Source organism: Alosa sapidissima, chromosome 4, assembly GCF_018492685.1.
Source record: "Alosa sapidissima isolate fAloSap1 chromosome 4, fAloSap1.pri, whole genome shotgun sequence".
Classification (NCBI taxonomy): domain Eukaryota; kingdom Metazoa; phylum Chordata; class Actinopteri; order Clupeiformes; family Clupeidae; genus Alosa; species Alosa sapidissima.
This window is the reverse complement of record NC_055960.1, coordinates 5,231,668-5,248,638: the sequence shown is the minus strand read 5'-3', so window position 1 is coordinate 5,248,638 and position 16,971 is coordinate 5,231,668. Positions and strand designations below refer to the sequence as shown.

The window sequence follows — 16,971 nt, the reverse complement described above, 5'->3', positions numbered from 1 at the left end:
TCCATTAGGACAGTCTCGGTGTTCTATCCATTATGACAGTCTCGTGACGCTGGCCGTAGTGTGTGTAGGCCAAAGGCCTTCCTTGTAAAAAATGATTTTTATTTCTCTGGTTGTTGCAATTGATATCAGTGGTTAATATGAGTGCCCTCAGTAAACAGCGCAACAGATAGCAAACAGTTAGAAACAGTCACGCAATTGGCTTCTTAAGAGATCGCACGCACGCACGCACGCACGCACGTTCTCGCGATCTTCCGATCCGCGATTGCACTGACTAGGCTACGGTAAAATTAATGGGAGACCGTGGTGGTCACGTGATGAAGCAGGATTTGAACCTGCGACTGGCACAATGCTTCAAGTGCTTTGCACAGCGACGTCTAATCCATTGTGCTACGGGAGATCTGATTAACGTAGTGCTTGGTGTTCTATCCATTATGAGTCTCAGTGTTCTATCCATTAGGACAGTCTCGGTGTTCTATCCATTATGACAGTCTCGTGACGCTGGCCGTAGTGTGTGTAGGCCAAAGGCCTTCCTTGTAAAAAATGATTTTTATTTCTCTGGTTGTTGCAATTGATATCAGTGGTTAATATGAGTGCCCTCAGTAAACAGCGCAACAGATAGCAAACAGTTAGAAACAGTCACGCAATTGGCTTCTTAAGAGATCGCACGCACGCATGCACGCACGTTCTCGCGATCTTCCGATCCGCGATTGCACTGACTAGGCTACGGTAAAATTAACGGGAGACCGTGGTGGTCACGTCATGAAGCAGGATTTGAATCTGCGAGATGGCACAATGCTTCAAGTGCTTTGCACAGCGACGTCTAATCCATTGTGCTACGGGAGATCTGATTAACGTAGTGCTCGGTGTTCTATCCATTATGACAGTCTCAGTGTTCTCTCCATTAGGACAGTCTCGGTGTTCTATCCATTATGACAGTCTCGTGACGCTGGCCGTAGTGTGTGTAGGCCAAAGGCCTTCCTTGTAAAAAATGATTTTTATTTCTCTGGCTGTTGCAATTGATATCAGTGGTTAATATGAGTGCCCTCAGTAAACAGCGCAACAGATAGCAAACAGTTAGAAACAGTCACGCAATTGGCTTCTTAAGAGATCGCACGCACGCACGCACGCACGTACGTTCTCGCGATCTTCCGATCCGCGATTGCACTGACTAGGCTACGGTAATATTAACGGGAGACCGCGGTGGTCACGTCATGAAGCAGGATTTGAACCTGCGACGCTGGCACAATGCTTCAAGTGCTTTGCACAGCGACGTCTAATCCATTGTGCTAGGGGAGCTCTGATTTTTTGGTGCTCGGTGTTCTATCCATTATGACAGTCTCGGTGTTCTATCCATTATGACAGTCTCGTGACGCTGGCCGTAGCATGCGTCGGTCAAAGGCCCTCCTTCTCGTAAAAAATTATTTTTATTTCTCCGGCTGTTGCAATTGATATCAGTGGTTAATATGAGTGCAATTAGTAAACAGCACAACAGACAGACAGCAAACAGTTAGAAACAGTCACGCAATTGGCTTCTTAAGAGATTGCGCGCGTGCACGCACACACTCGCGACTGCACTGACTAGGTTACCGGACACCGGTAAAATTAACGGGAGACTACGTGACAGCGGTGGTCACGTCATGAAGCAGGATTAGAACCTGCGAAGCTTGCACAATGCTTCAAATGCTTTGCACAGCCACGTACAGTCAGTCCATTGTGCTACGGGAGCGCTGCTTAATGTAGTGCTCGGTGTTCTATCCATTATGGCAGTCTCGTGACGCTGGCCGTAGCGTGCGTCGGTCAAAGGCCCTCCTTCTCGTAAAAAATGATTTTTATTTCTCCGGCTGTTGCAATTGATATCAGTGGTTAATATGAGGGCCCTCACAGCACAACAGACACACAGCAAACAGTTAGAAACAGTCACGCAATTGGCACAATGCTTCAAGTGCTTTGCACAGCGACGTACAGTCCATGTCAACGTTTTGCCGAGGAAGGGGTGGGATATGTGTAGACAACGGCCATATTGCTGTTACAAACTAACCCCATGCATTTCTATGGAGGATTTTTTGAGTGCTGTGTCTCCTCATTAGAAAGTCTCTGGTTATACTTAGCAACAGTCTGTTAGGCTATTGAGAATTAGCAGACCACCGAACGTAGGGAAAGCCCATTCAAGTGAAGTGAGCATTCTGCAGCACACTGTAACATTCTGCAGCCGTGTAATAAACTCTCATAAATGTCTTATCTTGGAGGCCATGTTTGGGCAGTATTATAGCCTGCCCAAACGTTGTAGGGTGGAAGACATACATGTTCTCGGTATTGGACCATTAAAAGTTTGTACTGCATGCGCATATAGTTTTATATAAGGCCCTAGATAATGGAAAAAGTGCAAAACTGGTGATATTGAGGGTCTTGTTTTGTATCAAATCATTATTTTGTCTGCAAATACAATACTTTATTAATGTTGAGCCCATATGTAAGGTCTCTGCAACAAATGCACATGAATATATTAAGGATAAAAACAAGGTGTGATTGCATTTTTTGGTAATGTTCATAGGACTAAAAAATAGGTTAGCTAGTAACATGAATATCATCGTGGGAATAGCTCAGTTTAGTCATTTCTTGTATATAGTGGCAAAGACACCATGTTTCATACATAAATACACTTGGTTACATTGTATACCTATGGGTTTTTATTCTTGGCCCTGAGGCAAAACAATGATTTTGACTCAATCTTTTTAGCTATACAACATTGGCACTTTGTACACTAAATGCCGACACACTGAGCTACTTTCACATAGATTTTTTAAGTGTCTGCTACCCCACATATCATTTTAATCCTATGAAAATTACCAAAAAATACAACCTCTCCTTGTTTAATCCTTAAAATAATGATTGATACCAAATGCGTACAAAAACAAATTTATACTACCCTTAAAGCTGCAGTTGGCAAGATTTTCTGTCTTTTCACTTCTACCTCAACCTAGAGCCTGTTATTTGTTTTGCAAAAATCCACAGCTCTTCTGGTCCAATCAGAGCAGGGCTGTGTGAGATCTGAATGTCAATCATAATCTGGTGCGCACTGACAAATACTCGATGAGCGGGTGCTTGGTGGTAGGGGAGGGGCATGAGTGTGGTAAACATTAAAAATTTAGGTAAGTCCCCTCAATCTGTTAGATTTGCCAACTGCCGCTTTAATGTTTTTTTTTGCACTATGAGAATGCTGTACAAACTTTTAATGGTTCAGTCATAGAGAACATTTGTCTTCCACCCAACAAAGTTTGGACTGCCTATAATGCTTTTCCTGATATCAATGCCCAAACATTGCTTACCAAACAATGTGATTTACAATTTCAAGGGCTGAAAATATAGTTATATGTTGTCACACATTTTCAAAACTCCACACAACCTACAATTGTTCACGCAAAATCCAAACTGCCTCAAAAGGACATTTCAACCATAAATCCTCTAGGAAGGCCTTGGTTTTAGGACACATTATAGACAAGGTCTGAACAAAATCTGAGATGGTGCAGCAACATCTTATCTGATTTGATGCAGATTAATCCATGCTTTTACATGGACAGATCCCAGACACTAAACATGCTCATTGATTACATAATCTATATACCAGTTATCTTATTAACCATTAGGTTATAGTATTGTAGAGATTTCAGTCAATCTTAATCATGTCAAATCAAATTGTTAGGTTTTCTGTTCTTAAGGACCCAATCGCAGACGGCTCAGATCAGTGATTTAAGTTTTCTTTTAATGAGCAAGACACAGGTATCAATTCCCACGGAACACAATTGCAATCTTCAACTCAAAAGGCAGGCAAAAAGGCAATGCAAAATCCAGGGCAAAAAATAATCCAAGGCAGGTTACAAAAAATAGGTCCAGAACAGTTAGGCTTCGAAATACAAAATCAAAAAACTTACAATGACCATGATTCGTCTCATGACGCAAGACGGCACGATCTAGCACAGATTGACAAGACCCCAGGGTTTAAATACTCACAAACTAATCAGGCAAACCAAGAACAGGTGAGTCTACAAAATGGCGGGAATTCAAACAAAGAGAGGGGCGGAGTCAGAAGCACATGGCAAACTCAAACAAAACCACATGGGCACATCACATGACCGTTCAAGATAAACAAAAGCACATATCAGGAAAAACAAAAACTTAGGCCAGAGCAGCATTAGTAACACAAATTACATCTAGAGGGTATATGCTTTTAGAAAATAATAGTTTAGGTAGTTGAATTAGTCTTCCATTTCATGTTAAATCAAGTCTAGCAATCACAGTGATTAACTCTGCCAGGTTTTATGAAGATCCTTGAAATAGCTCAGGAGATATCACTCAAGCAGTGTAGCATTAGTGAAAACAGGAGGTCTGCTTTTTCATGAATAGTAGAAACTTAAGAGGCTATAACATCACAAAGCTACAAGATCCAACTTGCTATCATGTAGAAATACACTTCAGACATACATCGCTTTCAGAAAAATACAGGGAGAATTTGTCCCCCAACTCCAAAGTGGTAGGCCTAGTGGTGACACCCTGTGGCTCTGGCTCATGGACTATAACTAAAATGTCCAGGCTGTTACACACTTATCGCTGAGTCTTCAACTCAAAAATAACCCCTTAAATGGTGACTTCTGGCAAGTTTTGTGGAAATGGACTTAAGGCAATTACAATGCATGATTATCACACATGTGACCCATGTTATTTGACTAAGGGGCCCCATTCAGATATCAGGAGTGAATAACATCCACCCCCATAGGTGGATGTTATAACATACACCCCCATAGTGTATGATTGAGGGGCCCTATTAAGATATATCACATAACATAACCCCTTGTTATTTAACTGAGGGGCCCTATTCAGATATCAGGGGTGGAGAACTTCAATAGTAGTGACTTCACACAGAGACTTGAACTTCAGGGCCCCCTGAGCCCTTGGGCCCCTGGGCCTGGACCCAGTAGGCCCGTTAAGTAATCCATCATGAATGGGACACTTACTTCCGGCACCTAACCGCTTTTTGGCTGTGAGCGGGACTGTGATGCTCTATTGTGTGCTGACAAACAAGGCGGGGTGAGAGTCTGAATCTGCAGCAGTGGAAGTGAGAACCGCCCAGCTCCACCGTCCAGCACAGCGCAACTCAGCTCAAATGTTGACCACTTGCATATTGGATTTTGCAAGGAATGCTATGGTTAGGCTAATAGCACTTTGTGAAATCCCACGATCCATCAACTGTGCCAATGGGTCATCGATATAAAGTGGAATAAGGTCAACATAGACACAGCCTGTATTGCAGTGTTTTCTTGGATTTCAGGGTAACTGTGGTAGTCATAGCTCACGATAGTCTTCCACTAATCAAAATGCATTTTGAAATAAACAAACACTACGTGGCATATATCGTTTAGAACTGAATGATTTATAATTCAATATTTTGGATAGCAAACAGTTATTACTTCAGAATTACTAAGGTATTAAAATAGTATTATGTACAATGAGACAATGAGTTCCACTGTCCAAACATTTTATGAGGTGATGTCAACATGTTAGCCATCCTGATGCACTTTCATCAATGTTTCTATTCAGAATGACATAATGCAATTACATGCAAGCAATGTGCATCTGATTTCTTTCACACCACAAGTACTGAAACATTTACAAATAATCGATCATTTATGATTTATTAAATCACTGAGTAATAGCTCTGGATATATTTGGTCCAGATATGGATTCACACATGGCTGCACAATGTAAACCATGAGAGCCATAATGACACAGAGCTCTCACGCCCTCCTGTGGCAATGCCGTTTATTGCAGAGAGTCCACTCATATTTTACAGCTTCATATCTAGTGGCCAAATATTCTCATCACCTATACTGTCTGTAAATATTGGCACAGACCCTATTAAAGCCATCCAAGCCAAGGGCATCCAGTCACCTTAAACATGGGTTCCATTTTCTTCAAATGACATGCTCTGAATTTCTCTCTGCTTTTTTATCACCTCACCTCATTGATGATGGCAGTTGATGGCGTTCTGCTTTATAGGCTTTTTTCCATGATGATAAATGAATTAATAAATACATGAAAACGCTTGGTGTATATGTGGTCTTTGTAGTGTAGTTAGAATCTTTCTTTTTCTACAAAAAGCTGCTGGAAGTAGGCTAGCAGTGGCCAGGCTCTGAGAGAGTGGGGGGGTTAAAGCAATAGTGAGGTCCTTATGGGCATCCTTTACTGTGGCACAATCTCATTTAGCTCTCTGCACCCTCTCCTGTCCTTTCTGACTCCATTTGTGCATTCATGTGGAGTGTTTGCCATTTGGGTCATCATCCCAAAGTCGCTTGCCGGGAGTTGGAGAGGCTATAAAACCAAGTAAGTCTGTTGTATCAAGAAGTCTTGTTTGCCAGATTTTCAATGTGCTGATACTCTATTGGAGCAGAAAGGAGGACATATACTACAGATACAACTTTGATTTGGGTTTGGGAATAAGCTAATACACATTTATAAGGATGTTGTGAAATGACAAAATAGTTCAAGCAAATAATTCAACTAATGATGATGGATAGCTTAATGCATTTAGGGTAGCATGAAGGGAACCATAGGTAGAGTGTCCATACCCCTTGATAAGAGGCGCCCTCAAGTGTTCAAAGAATGTTGCTCTGTTCTGACATGGTAGATAGGGCCATATAGCATGTCTGACACTAACATCTAGCCACAACACTGACACATGATGAAGAGGATTTAAGGAGCATGCAAATGTTTGACCTGCTGTTGAATAAAAAAAAAAAAACAGCTCATGCTAGATTCAAATTTAAAGACATAGGCCTACATGCAAAACACATTATTTTCAGTGTTGCACATAGCCAAATTTTACACGTACCCTCCTGAGACTTTATATTTTATACACATTAAACCAATCAGACTTTCTTTCAGATAATTCAAATAATGGCTCAACTCCCCAATTTGTACTCCATGCCACAAGGTGGCAACAGATAGTATTTTGAACTCTCTTGCGCCTTTAATGTCATTTTTCTACTGTTGTTTCCTTCATTGACATTTAACCTTAGCCTGTGCGGCTCTAATGAAATACATGCATGCGGCTTATTCCTCTGACACGTGGAATGTGTTATTATGAACAAAATACACACATATTTGTTTATCGAGGAGTATAGTTCCTGTAATTGCCGTAGTCATCGGCCTTAGCTATTAGCGGACGATGCATACTGTTCGCTTTGTAGTAACTTGCCAATGAACGTGTGTATACGTTAGCTAGCATGTAAAGACAGTTTTTGAGGGCACTTTTTGTTTTTCTAATCACCAGGGTTGTGATGTAGGACACACTTACCTTTTAAAGAAGCCGGTGGTACATGTTTAGTGTAAGTGCCAAACATGTCTGTTCCAGCTTTGCAAAATACGGCAGTGTTCTTTCGAAGGATACTCTCCCAGTTTCCTCAGGATATAAGTCTAGCGTTTGCATATGGGTCTGGTGTATTTAAACAACAGGGAACTACTCAAGGTCAAATGGGGGTAAGTCAAAATAAGTCTATACAGTTAATTTTCTCCCCGTTCATGCTTTTCATTCATCTTATTTCACAGGCTTTCCTTTGCCTAGAACATTCCTTTAGATTATGTGTCAACACACAAGTAACGTTTTAATGTAGGCTACTGAATAAGCCACCACTGCCTAACTTATGTAAATTACTCATGTCAAAGTAACCCTTTTCATTTTGACCTGCCAGTATAAACTTACCCTACTGCATACTGATGGAACTGTTTCATTATTTGTTTCAGAAAAACATGCTGGACTTCGTGTTTGCTGTGGATGATCCAGTCACCTGGCATACAATGAACTTGATGCAGAATCGAAAGCATTATTCTTTCCTGAAGTTCCTTGGTCCAAAACAGATCAGCACCATCCAGAATGAGCATGGAGCAGGAGTGTATTACAACACCTTAGTTCCCATAGATGGAAGGGTATGACAATGAGACTCTAATTTGTTTCAAAGATGATTTTGAAAAATATTGTTATTAAAGTGCTAGTAGGCCTACCAAGTTCCACATGGTAACCATTTCAATAATATAACTTTCTTGCATTAACTTTTTTTTTTTTTTTGCAGCTAATAAAGTATGGTGTCATTAGCACTGAAACCCTGATTGATGATTTGCGACACTGGAAGACCATGTATATTGCTGGTAGATTACACAAGCCAGTGAGTTTTCCCTGAAGTTCCCTAATTATTTTTCATCTTATTATTAACATTACTGTGGTAATACACATTATTGTGATTATTAGTTTAAAGGTGCAGTCAGCAATTGTACGCAATTTCAAGCCATCACATTTTTTGTCACATTCTGCAAACATCTCCTCACAATCCGCTAGCTGTCCATCCTGTGAGTACACTGTAAAAAGAAAAACCTCTAGACAGCCCAGGATTTGAAAACTGGAAGGAAACAGTGGGGGCAGCCTGTCTGCCATACAAATATGGAGTATTGAAGGGAACAGTGAGCTCTGTGTATGTTGTTGTGGATAAAGGCATCAGCTAAGAAATTTAAATATAAACGTAAACATAAACAAATGTGACATAATGCCCATTCGCTGACTGCACTTTTAAATGTTAACATTGTTAAATGTTAAAGCTCATTTTATTTCTATTACTTGTGAATGTGGTCTCCATGTGAAATAATACACTCACAGAGTCTGTGTATGTTTCTGTGTGCTCTGTGTTGTGGGTGTCTGTAGGTGCGTATCCTGCTGCAGGGGGACAATGGAAAGCTGCAGGCTGCCCTGGTGGGGAACCTGAAGAGTGCCGTCACTGCGTCCTTCCTCATGTTACCAGAGAGCTTCTCTGAGGAGGACCTCTTCTTGCAGATTGCTGGCCTCTCTTACTGTGGTGAGTAGATAGTAGCTTCTGTCAGGGCTTCAGACGAATGTGTTGCACTGGTTGCACTGACGTGCCTAACATTTAGATGCACCAGCACATAATGTGGGTTTGAAGTTAACTTTCATGTAATTAATGAACTTATTTATTGTTACACATACAAATGTCAGTGTTAAATGTCCATGGGAAAACACAAGGAGAGAATGTAGAATATTTAGCAAGAAAATATCATAAGAAAAGTGCTAAAGAGTACCAGACACATATTTGAAAGGCAGGAATTCCTTTATAATGGCTTTACTAAGGTACTGGATGTGCTTTCTTCCCCCAAGGGGATTTCAGAATGATTATTGGAGAGGATAAGTCCAAAGTGTCCAACATCGTCAAGGACAACATGCCACAATTCCGAGCCTTATACACCAACATTTTGCAGGAGTGTCCACAGGTGGTGTACAAGCCACAACAGGGCAGACTAGAGGTGAGACTCGTGCCACACAATAATACACACACATTAATACATTCCACTCATACCATAAAACATAACAGAGATTCTAGCCACAGTGACTATAAAACGAAGGAGGCAGACGAAAAAGTGAATGGTTGGTCCAGGAAAGTATTGCTGGTGCAGAGAACACCATAATTGCGTAAAGTTTCTAATGTTGGTTATTCATAGATTCACTCATCTGCCAACATTTTTTAAAAGACACACACACACACACACACACACACACACACACACACAGTATCTTTGTGTGTATATATATCATGTAGTTTAGTTATTTTATTATTTACTTATTGACCAGAGGGAGTCAGTATAAGCAACTTCATGCAGGGACTTTTAGTAGGATACGGTTGTGTGAATAAGAGATTAACATAGCCATTATTCCCACTTGCCACCCAGGAATAGGTTTCTTGTACAACCCGAAAAGTTAGCATTGAACTTACATGATACGATGCATTGGCCAACTAACCAACATATTACTATGTAAGATTGTAGCAATGTAACAAACTAACATGGCTGATGATGTATAGTGGGACTGGCACAACTGCAAATAACAGGCTTAATAAAGACTTTTGAGATTAATGACAGATTTGAAAGAGCTTTTATCTTATACATGCATCATTTAAATGTGCAGGTGAAAAAGTAGTCTACTTTGGTCTTTTAGCCTATATTTACTCAAACCTGCTGTCAGCTCTGACTCAGTGCAGTAAGGCACATGATGTCTCCACCAACTCATCTGAGGTGGCATGGTAATTGCGTGCCCAATGGGTTCAAATCCAACTCGAAGTAAAGGTTTAGTCTGCCATATTCCAAACACTGTTAATCTGTAAATCTATTTAATGTGCAGACCACATTATTCTCCTGCACCATGAGAATATTTTTATCAAAGGCCATACGTATTATCAATGGATTGATCAGAAGTGCACATCTTGCAGTATTGTCTGCAGGTGTGTGACTTTGCCTCGTGTGCACGTTGCTGGACTTTTATAATGCATTTTCTGCTTAAGGTAATTAAAAACATGCTTGTATGGTGGTGGTTAGAAGTATAAGATATCAGGAGCAACCTGAATGCATTTAAAGGGATACCAAGCAAGCCTGATGCTTTTTCTCCACGAAGCTCCCCCTACCGTCTGTACGTGTCGATACGTGTGAGAGCCCTCACTCGGTTTGAAGCTCTTTTCCTTTTCTTTGCATCTTTCGTCAAGGGTTTTCGCTGCTTATTTGCCGGCTCTGCCATTATACACACGTTTGCAACAATCGCTAGCGTTTCGTTAGCCTGCCTCTGTGCTGGGGATGCAGGATGTAAACTGATCCTGCTTCTCACAGTGTTTGAGACTTTGTGAGACTGAAGGTCGGCGGGTAGGATACACCGAACTTGCAAGTGGGATATTCTTTCTACAGGCAGTTGGGGCGGGCGAGAGAGCCTTCATTCGCCCCTTAATGAGTCATTAAACCATATAGTGACTTACAAAGATGATTAATTAACACGAAAACGTTGTCTGGTGTCCCTTTAAAGGCCTACTAGTTAATTTGAACACAAACAACTTATACCAATGGCGTCTTAGACATGAAGATCCCCAGTACTATGTTTCAACCCCAGGTCGAGAGCTGTAGTTCAAAGTACACAACTTAACCACTCTGTTTGTGAATGTCGTTTGAACTATAGTTTTGGGAAACACATGTTTCGCAACTGCAAAGTCCCAACTACGTAAGTTGCTAACTTGGGGCACGTTTCCCCAAAACCATAGTTGCTAACCTGTTAGCAACTTAGTTGGTTGGCAATGGGAAATTGCTAACTTAGTTAACAACTATGGTTTTGGGAAACGCGCCCTTGGTTAGTAACTCTCCTTTTGGGAAACGTACCCTAGCACCTAGCCTTATGTTTGATGTTTATTGGGTTGAATACTATAGGGTATGGCTTAATCCAAGCCACTTCTTTCCCCATTTACAGAGCCGGGAATGTGTATGAAACCAGAAACACCCACAGAATGGAAAGCTAGAGGACTGAGGAGCAATGCTTTGAATAAAACTACTGTCATGGAGTTTATTGCTGGGCTGCCATCTTATGCAAAATAATAATAAATAAAAATAGGATTTGTAGGCCACAATCTAACCATTTAATAATCTGAGGCATACCCATACCATTCCACATAGCAGCTGTGTTATGTTAATACAGCATAATATGCTCTCATAGTGGAGAATTATATATTTTTGGGTAAAATAGCATTCTCCTTGAAACACACCACCAGAGATTCACTGTTGATGTTGTCCACAACTCACTGCCATGTGTGGACTCACAAAATGCCTGGCCTGTACTTTGCCTTCAGGTGGACAAGAGTCCAGAGGGACAGTTTGTCCAGCTGATGGCCCTACCTCTGACCCTCCAGCAGCAGATCACACGGCTGGTGGACCCTCCAGGAAAGAATCGTGACGTGGAGGAGATCCTGTTACAGGTGGCTCAGGACCCTGACTGTGGAGCGGTGGTACAGCAAGGTGGGTTCCTGTAGTGCAATAGACACATCATGCTGCAGGTGTGTCCTATGAAAAACTATAGCTGCCTCACTTGTGGCAACCTTATTTCTGGTTAGTACCACACTCATATTTGACTGTAGTCAGCCAAATGTAATGTAATGTAATATAACTGCAGGATGTTTTCTGGGGCATTGCGTTGACCTATCCATTATTCATCACTGCAACAAAGTCTGCTAACCCAGAATTTACTGACCTGCTTTCAGTCACAATCTCACTCATGCAAAGTATGAAAACAATACCAATCTATGCACCAGAAACTTGATTTACTTGCCAGACACCTACAGAGATTGACCTCAGTGTTCTTTTCACACAGCAATAGCATCCATAGTGAAGATTTCCAGCTTGACACAGAGTGCCAAAGGAATAGGCACTGCAGGTAAGTTAAACAGGTTTGATTTTGCTGTTGAATCTTTTTTAATATATGTGTGCAGAGCTTTTTGTGAGTCAGTCTGTGACACATTTTCTATTTTCTTTTTACAGGGATTTTGAAGACAACATCGTACAGTGTGAAAAAGCTTAAGAAGATGTGGAAAAGTTGGAGGAGAAAGCCATCTTGAGCTTGGCTACTTTTGCGTCTCTTTCCTGTCTACTTCTCTGACACAGTGCTGAATTACCTTGTAGTTACAGTACATTGCACCTGATCCGTTTGTCCCTTGTGAAAACAGTGCACCACACTTTTTGGGTTGTAACGTACACTCTTTGTGATGGCATAATGCAGATGTGTCTTGTACTGTGTACAAGCACGGCAGAGCATGCATTGGTTGGAACTGATTAAAGAAACATGCCACTTATTTGCTTCCTGGTAGCATTGCATCATTTAGTGAGGCCCGAAGTGGCTCACGGGCTTATTCTCTGGATGTATGTGACGGGTCATCATTGGAGGCATTTTCCTCTCTGGGCCCAGAATGCAGTTAGAGAATAAGAGGCTCTAGCAACTTAAAGAAACATCACAGAGAATTTTGAAGAACATTTCTTCAGTGTTATTATCAAAATAACCACATTAAACATTATGATGTATTAGTGAAATAGATTGGTAAATTAATAAATTAACCATATAGGTCTAATCTCTTAATATATACAAAGGCATATCTTGATCCAAGTGATATCACTGATTGTTTTGGATTATCAAGGTGGAAAATCCAGTTTATATTGCAATTTATGAGATTGGAACACTATTTTTCTCAAAAAAAGAAGATTTTGAGCAAATGCAAATTTAAACTTGAAACTAAGGTTTCAAAAATATTAGCTCATAGTTTTATTGTCCATGATTTCAAATTGAAATAAATATAAATTCTGTTTACATTGTAGATTGTTTCTTGTAAGGGCTTTTTTTTACAAGTAACGATTTGGGAGCTCAGGCAGAACAGGTGGCTGTGGAGGAGATGGTGGAGGCTGGTAGGGTGTGACACTGCAGCTGGTGAAATGCCTCATATCAACTTGAGGGAGTCATCTGAGTATGTGTGAGTAAAATTTAAAATACAAACATTAACATACACTACCGGTCAAAAGTTTGGGGTCACTTAGAAATGTCCATTCCACTCCATTATAGACAGAATACCAGCTGAGATCAGTTGCATTGCATCAGGGCAGCAGTTTTCAGATTACATTATGTGCTTTCATAATTGCAAAAGGGTTCTCGACTGTTGTAGAAAGAAGTGGCTGATCTTTAATGCAATATCTACATTGCCCATTATAAGCAACCATTCATCCAATGTTCCAAAGGCACATTCTGTTTACTAATCTGATCATTTTAAAAGGCCAATGAGAAAACATTGGAGAACCCTTTTACAATTATGTAAGCACATAATGCAATCTGAAAACTGCTGCCCTGATTAAAAAAAACAATGCAACTGATCTCAGCTGGTATTCTGTCTATAATGGAGTGGCCTGTGTGATAGATGCAAAAAGGTAATCAAAATGTATCTTGATTTGAAGGCAATTAAACCATGAAATGTCAGAGCAACTCGTTTTCAGTCATGTAGTAGGCTATGACACAGTACTAATACATGAATAACGTCCTTGTTCATATTTTCTACTAATAGATCAACCTCAGACTACAACTTCCTTGATTTCTACCTGCAAGGATATGATGTAATTCACATGATTAACATAATTTATGCTGATCTCATTTTGTTGAGCTGAACCAATGAGAAATCTTCACTTTCACCACCTGCTAGGAAGAGAATTCCATCATTCCAAACATTCTTCCTCAGTGTGGCCGCTCAGTAGCCTACTGTGTGTGTGGCCAAGTTAGTTCGAGTAGTTTTTGTTTCTTTTCTTTGATTGAGCTCATCTGGTTGCCTTCTCTTCCATGACACTTTTTTAAGCTTGGTTCATACTCCCATCATCGGTAAACATACACGAGAAGGATCCAAAGTGGCGCTTCAAGGTGGTATGTAACTAATTCGAAAACCTTTAAGCAGGCTACCGAAAACTTGTCTTAGCGTGGATATTTATCAGGATGAAAGTGGTCCACGCACTTCGATGATGTGTCAGTGTATCTTTATTGATTCAATAAGAAACTTATATCAAAACATTATTTGCCAAAAATTATATTTAAGAGTACAGACTACCGCGCGAAAATGTAACAAGCTGTATGAAAGCGCTGCAGCCATTCTAATTCCCATGTACTTCCCTCCAGTAATGGAGGAAGCACTTGTTACAAGTATTTGCTTACGTTTGGAATGTAGGAATGTAACCATACAAACTAAATTTGTAGTAGCCTAGTAGGGTACTGGGAAAGTTGTCACAACTTCAGATGGATTTTATCGCGTTTGTTAACATTCGACGGTCTACTTCCTCTTGAGAGCACATAGCTAGCTTTTATTATGCAAACCTTACATTGAGTAAAATGATAAATGTTGAAAGTTGGTGATATGGTCGTCGATTGTGATCTAGAGCAACATAACGACTTATTTTGTTAGGTTTACCAATTGGATCGGGTTTATTTGAGTATGAAGTGTCTTCGTTGATTCTCCTTGGCAAAGCTGTGTCGCGTAAAAGTAATTTTCTTGCAAAATGCTGGAATGGTATCCTTGGAATGTTGAGTGTGGGAAGCAGCATGAGGCAGAGAAATTGCGCTCAAATACACACGTCTCCTAACTCCATTCATTTCACGTAGGCTTAAGGATACATATCTGGCGTGACTGTCTTACTTGTTATTACGTAAACTGCCGTACAGTAGCGTAGCAGCACAATCTCCACTGATTTGAACAGTAGCCTACACAAGGTCTTACTGATATAGGCAAGGTCTACTATCAAGTATTAGCTTGTGTTTTGAGTGTTTCAATTAGTCACGAAATCAAACAAACAAACAAACCTGTAACTTGAGCTGGTCAGCACCTGGAAGCAAGAGACATTTTTGTGTGGTTGCTTTTTGTTAATTGATGTTTCCCAATTGTTTCCAATAGGGTCTTGCCAAGAATGGAAACACCCTTGGATGTATTGTCAAGAGCAGCATCATTAGTTCATGCAGATGACGAGAAACGTAAGTCTAAAAGTATTTGATTACTAATTCGGGACACTATAACTTTGCCTAGCCTATTTGTTATTATGTGTGAGATGTGAAAGAAACATATTTTCAGTTCCCAGATAAGTTTAGCATAGTCATATTTTGGTACAGCAATTCAGTATTTTCCTAGTTCCATTTCTGACAAAGCTTGTGTTATCTCGGCAATGACTCAACTTTTTAATTAACATTTGGATAACAATAACAGCATATGAAGTAATGGCCCAGATTTTGTTGAAGGAGCTCAACTGCCACGGGTCTTATTGCACATATGGTGACAGTTCAGGAAGAGTCACCAAACACTGAAACATGCATGTTGTCTGATGCATAACCCCCCACTCCAAACACACACACACACACAGAGTATGTGATGTGAACTGCAGCAGTACATTCGCTACAAATTCTGTGACGTGAACTGCAGTAGTTCATTCAAAGTTTAGGATAAAACCCACTGGAAGGCCTCCAGTCCCAAGTACCTGGCGTGAGCGCTCAGCTCCTGTTGAAATGCCCTATGTTTCTGGCAGGTCTGTTCATTCCACCGCGTCCACCTCGTCTATATAATCGCACCTCAATTCTGTCCAGAGAAAATTCCTTCCTAGATTAAAGAGGGAGGCAAATCCTGCTCAGCAGGCATTGAGCCTACTTGAAATTTGGGTGTGCAAGGTCTTTTGGGGGTTGAATGGCTACAACCTCCAGAAAGCCTAATGTGAATTGAACTGCTGACTGGAAGAGTTGCTTTCTTCTCTTTTAGTGGCCTCAGCAGGCGTTTTAATTGTTACTTGTGTCCAATTATTTTTGCTTTGGAGTAGTTGAATTATCAAGTTGTAGGTTTTTGTCTGTGTTGATGTGGGGCTGTGTTGTATTGTGCTTGTTGGAAGTGAGCATGGGTTCTTTTACATTATTAAACCTGTTTAAAAACAGTTTCTTCTACAGTACCAGGACTAAGTCATGATATTGGCCAAACTATCCCACTACAAAATGCTGACCACATCTTCTTAAAATGTGCTATTCTTTTGAAGGACCAATGTGTCTAGGATGCCTTAATGTTGTCCATTCTTCAGTGACTCTGTTTGTGAGGTGGCTGCTTGAGTGATTGTGTGCAAGTTGCACTGGGAGCTCTGCAGCACAGCCCCCACGCCCACCCCCTGCTGTGTTTTGTTTTGCAGGGTGGTGATGTCATTCCGTTGTGGCCGTGCATGCGTCTTTGTTGCAGCACAATGTCCTCGACCTGTTTTCACAATAGTGCACAGGCTCCTCCCATTGGTTGTTTGCATTTATGACAAACCTTTGGAACGGTTCCACTCTCTGAAACTCTGGCAGCAGGGAGAAGTGTGCAAACCAAGTCCTTCCCCGCACATGCTGCTCACGCTTTGACGGGGTTAGGTCAAGCTACTCTGGTCCCTGAGGAGTGTCGGGAGAGTGCTGTATCTCCACTTGACAGAATTTTAGACATGGCCGAAGAACAAAGCAGAGGAAGCTCATTTAAGCACTGCATGCATTGGCAACTTCTGCCCATGTTTGAAAATGTTCTTGTAAAAGTATTTGAGGTG

General features: G+C 40.8%; 2 protein-coding genes across 4 annotated transcripts in view; both read left to right on the top strand.

Moving 5' to 3' along the window:
• Positions 1-7,056: 7,056 nt before the first annotated feature.
• On the top strand, positions 7,057-12,704 carry tamm41 (TAM41 mitochondrial translocator assembly and maintenance homolog). Of its 2 annotated transcripts, none has more exons than XM_042089012.1 (8): positions 7,057-7,530; positions 7,795-7,977; positions 8,121-8,213; positions 8,744-8,894; positions 9,212-9,357; positions 11,769-11,874; positions 12,227-12,289; positions 12,394-12,704. In XM_042089012.1, the coding sequence occupies exons 1-8, from the start codon at positions 7,393-7,395 to the stop codon at positions 12,468-12,470; spliced, it is 957 nt and encodes a 318-aa protein (XP_041944946.1). In that variant the 5' UTR covers positions 7,057-7,392; the 3' UTR covers positions 12,471-12,704. The 2 variants fall into 2 exon arrangements, with proteins under 2 accessions (XP_041944946.1, XP_041944945.1); XM_042089011.1 differs by having other exon boundaries at positions 11,709-11,874.
• Positions 12,705-14,082: 1,378 nt separating this feature from the next.
• Positions 14,083-16,971, top strand: part of vgll4b (vestigial-like family member 4b) — a 34,187-nt gene continuing 31,298 nt past the window's right edge. The window contains exons 1-2 of one of the 2 annotated variants that reach the window (XM_042089016.1): positions 14,083-14,302; positions 15,324-15,400. In XM_042089016.1, the coding sequence (XP_041944950.1) occupies positions 15,337-15,400 (64 nt within the window). In that variant the 5' untranslated portion in view covers positions 14,083-14,302; positions 15,324-15,336. Of the gene's footprint in view, positions 14,306-15,323; positions 15,401-16,971 lie in introns of both variants that reach the window. The other variant, XM_042089015.1, reaches the window with a different exon arrangement.

Coding starts and splice junctions, on each gene's coding strand:
- tamm41 (XM_042089011.1), top strand. CDS start 7,393: ATGTCTGTTCCAGCTTTGCAAAATACGGCAGTGTTCTTTCGAAGGATA. Junction 8,214..8,743: donor CTGGTAGATTACACAAGCCA/GTGAGTTTTCCC, acceptor GGGTGTCTGTAG/GTGCGTATCCTGCTGCAGGG. Junction 9,358..11,708: donor CACAACAGGGCAGACTAGAG/GTGAGACTCGTG, acceptor CTTTGCCTTCAG/GTGGACAAGAGTCCAGAGGG.